This window comes from Tupaia chinensis, unplaced genomic scaffold (genome assembly GCF_000334495.1).
Source record: "Tupaia chinensis unplaced genomic scaffold, TupChi_1.0 Scaffold147654_2, whole genome shotgun sequence".
NCBI lineage: Eukaryota > Metazoa > Chordata > Mammalia > Scandentia > Tupaiidae > Tupaia > Tupaia belangeri.
Window position 1 is genome coordinate 25,057 of NW_006207507.1, and position 2,434 is coordinate 27,490.

General features: G+C 52.5%; 1 protein-coding gene across 1 annotated transcript in view; it reads right to left on the reverse strand.

Moving 5' to 3' along the window:
- The window catches only part of LOC102470028 (nuclear RNA export factor 2-like), an 11,565-nt gene that overhangs the window by 4,339 nt on the left and 4,792 nt on the right, over positions 1 to 2,434 (reverse strand). Inside the window, 3 exon segments of the mRNA XM_027768847.1 lie at positions 1,836 to 1,945; positions 2,083 to 2,190; positions 2,311 to 2,399. Of these exon segments, the coding sequence (XP_027624648.1) occupies positions 1,836 to 1,945; positions 2,083 to 2,190; positions 2,311 to 2,399 (307 nt within the window).

Here is a 2,434-nt window from a genome sequence, read left to right on the forward strand (position 1 = left end):
TCCCTCTCTTCCTATGTCTCTCTATATATATCTCTCCCTCTCTTTCTTCCTGGGTTACTCCCACCTACACTGCCCTGACTCCCTGCTCCAGTGCCACAAGAAGTGGCATTAAAGCCCAAGCTTGGGACCATCAGATGGCATAGTTGTTAAGGCACTGGACTCCCATATGGCTGAATGTGATTTGAGTTCTACACCTGGAGTCTTGAAACATTCTGGGTATGTCTTCCTGCATCCCTAAAATCCCAAGAGGAGAATGAAGAAGGGACTGCACATGGCCACTCCTCTGGGAGGGGGGGGTGATTTCTCTCTTTTTTTCTCTCTGTCTCTCTAGCAAGCACACATGCCCTATAACAAAAATTTCTCTTAAAAAAAAAAGCCCAAGTTCCAGGCATCCTTCCCCTCTCTGCCTGGCTCACCTTCCTCCAAGTCCCCATGAAAGGTTCCAGAGGGAGCAGGGAGTAAGGTGGGAGCCCGGGACTCTGTTTCCTCTCTGGGGGTTCAGCATTCTGCCAGACCTGGCCTGGACAAGAACAGATCAGCCCCCAGGGATGGTCCAGGATGCTGAGGCAGGGAGAAGGGTGAGGTAGGGCTCAGGGACCAGGAAGGGAAAGACAGGGGCTGGCCACAGAAAGGGAATGAAAGCAGGGGAGCAGATATATGGAAAAACCTGGAAGTACAAAGGAGAAAGAGGAAGCAAAGCAAGGGGAAGGGAAAGACACTTGACATGGTGGTGAGAGTCAAGGAGGAAGAGTGAAAGAAATGGTTTCCCTGCTATTGCCCTTTTCTTCACATGCCCCTGGCTGGCCCAGGGGCCCAAGGTAGGAATGGAAAACATACAATTGTCAGGCTATGGCCCACTGGAAGTGGATTAAGTCTTTACCACCTGAGTGAGTTCAGTCTGCACTGGGCAAAGGACATGGAATAGCCAGAAGGCAAGAGACTTTGCTCAGAAGAGTGAAAGGCCAAGCCCCAGCTCTGCATTGGGTCTGGGGTCCCCTTTTGTGATCACCACATTCTCTCCTGATGGTCACTGCAGTCCTGTGCCTGTCTTAGGTGGAGATCTGTCCAAGGAATCATACTCATCTTGGCTACCCAAGACTCCTCTGAAGGACCAGGAGGGATGATGTGGTGATATGTGGAGGGAGGAAGGAGTAGTGCCCAGAAAAGCCTGTCCTTCTCTCTTCAATTTCCTCTGCCCTCTGCCTTCCACTTCTGGCTCAGGAAGCCCTCTGCTTACAGGTGGTGGCCCCCTTTTGGTCTTTTGACTCAGAACTCAGACAACCCAGGTTTCTCTCCGAGGAGGGCCCAGCTCCTGGCATTGGGCCAGAGGAATGGCTGTCATGGCAGTAGTCGCCCAGGGCCTCAGCCCTCACCACGGGGCAGGAAGGCCACCCTGTCAGCTGGGGCCAAGTAAGGGGATTTTTTTGGAGCAAGGGAAGGAGGATCCTGCTCAAGATAGGTGAGAGAAGCCCCATCTCAGCATATACACAGGAAGACCTGTCTCAGCATGAGGCCCTGGGCTGGAGGACCCTTTCCCAGTGCAGGGCTCCAGCATCTGACTCACAGCTGAGCACCCACAATGCTGGTGAGGAGGGGGAACTCTGATTTCTGGAGCACAATCATGGAGGGCAGGCTGGGGGAGGCTTGGTGTAGAGGTGAGAAACACACGGCAGACCAGGAGAACAGGTGAGCAGGTTAAGGGACAGAGAGGAGAGGTGGGCCTGTGGTCCTCCCAGAGGTCCAGAGCTGCCTCCTCCTACAGATGGCACTGTCAGGGCAACATGGGCCCTGAGAATGCATGGGTGCCCAGGAGGGTGTCAGGGCTCAGCACTGACCTTACATAGGCAGATCGGTCTGGGAAGGTGCGGCACAAGGGGTTCCCTTCCAGCCATAGCTCTTGGAGCTTCAGCCCTTTCACCTTGTCCAGCTCCCGCACCGACTTCAGCTGAGAAAGATGGAGGAAAATTAGAAAAGGAGTCCCAGAGAAAGAAAAGCATCCTGGCTCCTGGACCCCCAGCTCCCACCCCCATGTGCACTATCACCCACCCTCAATCCAAATCTCATCTGGCTCTCTCTCCTCACCTCATTTTTAGAGAGGTTCAGGATGTTGACTCTGGGGGCCTTCTCTGTAATGTCGGACAAGCCATCCAGCTGGTACAGTTTATTGTTGCGCAAGTTCAAAGACAGTAGCTGTTTGGGAAGAAGAGTTATAGTGAGGGTTATTATCTAGGGCCTCAGAAACAGCTCTGTCCTCCACCTCATCTTTTCTACTCCTCTGCATAAATGCCAGAACTGGGCTTAAGGCCTCACCTCAGGGAAATTTCTTTCAATGATTTTCAGAGTGGCAGTCATGCAGTTTCTTCGATTCAGGATTATGTCAATATCATGTCCCACCAAGTCTTTAGGAAGCAGAGAAAAGAAAATTCAGAAGACT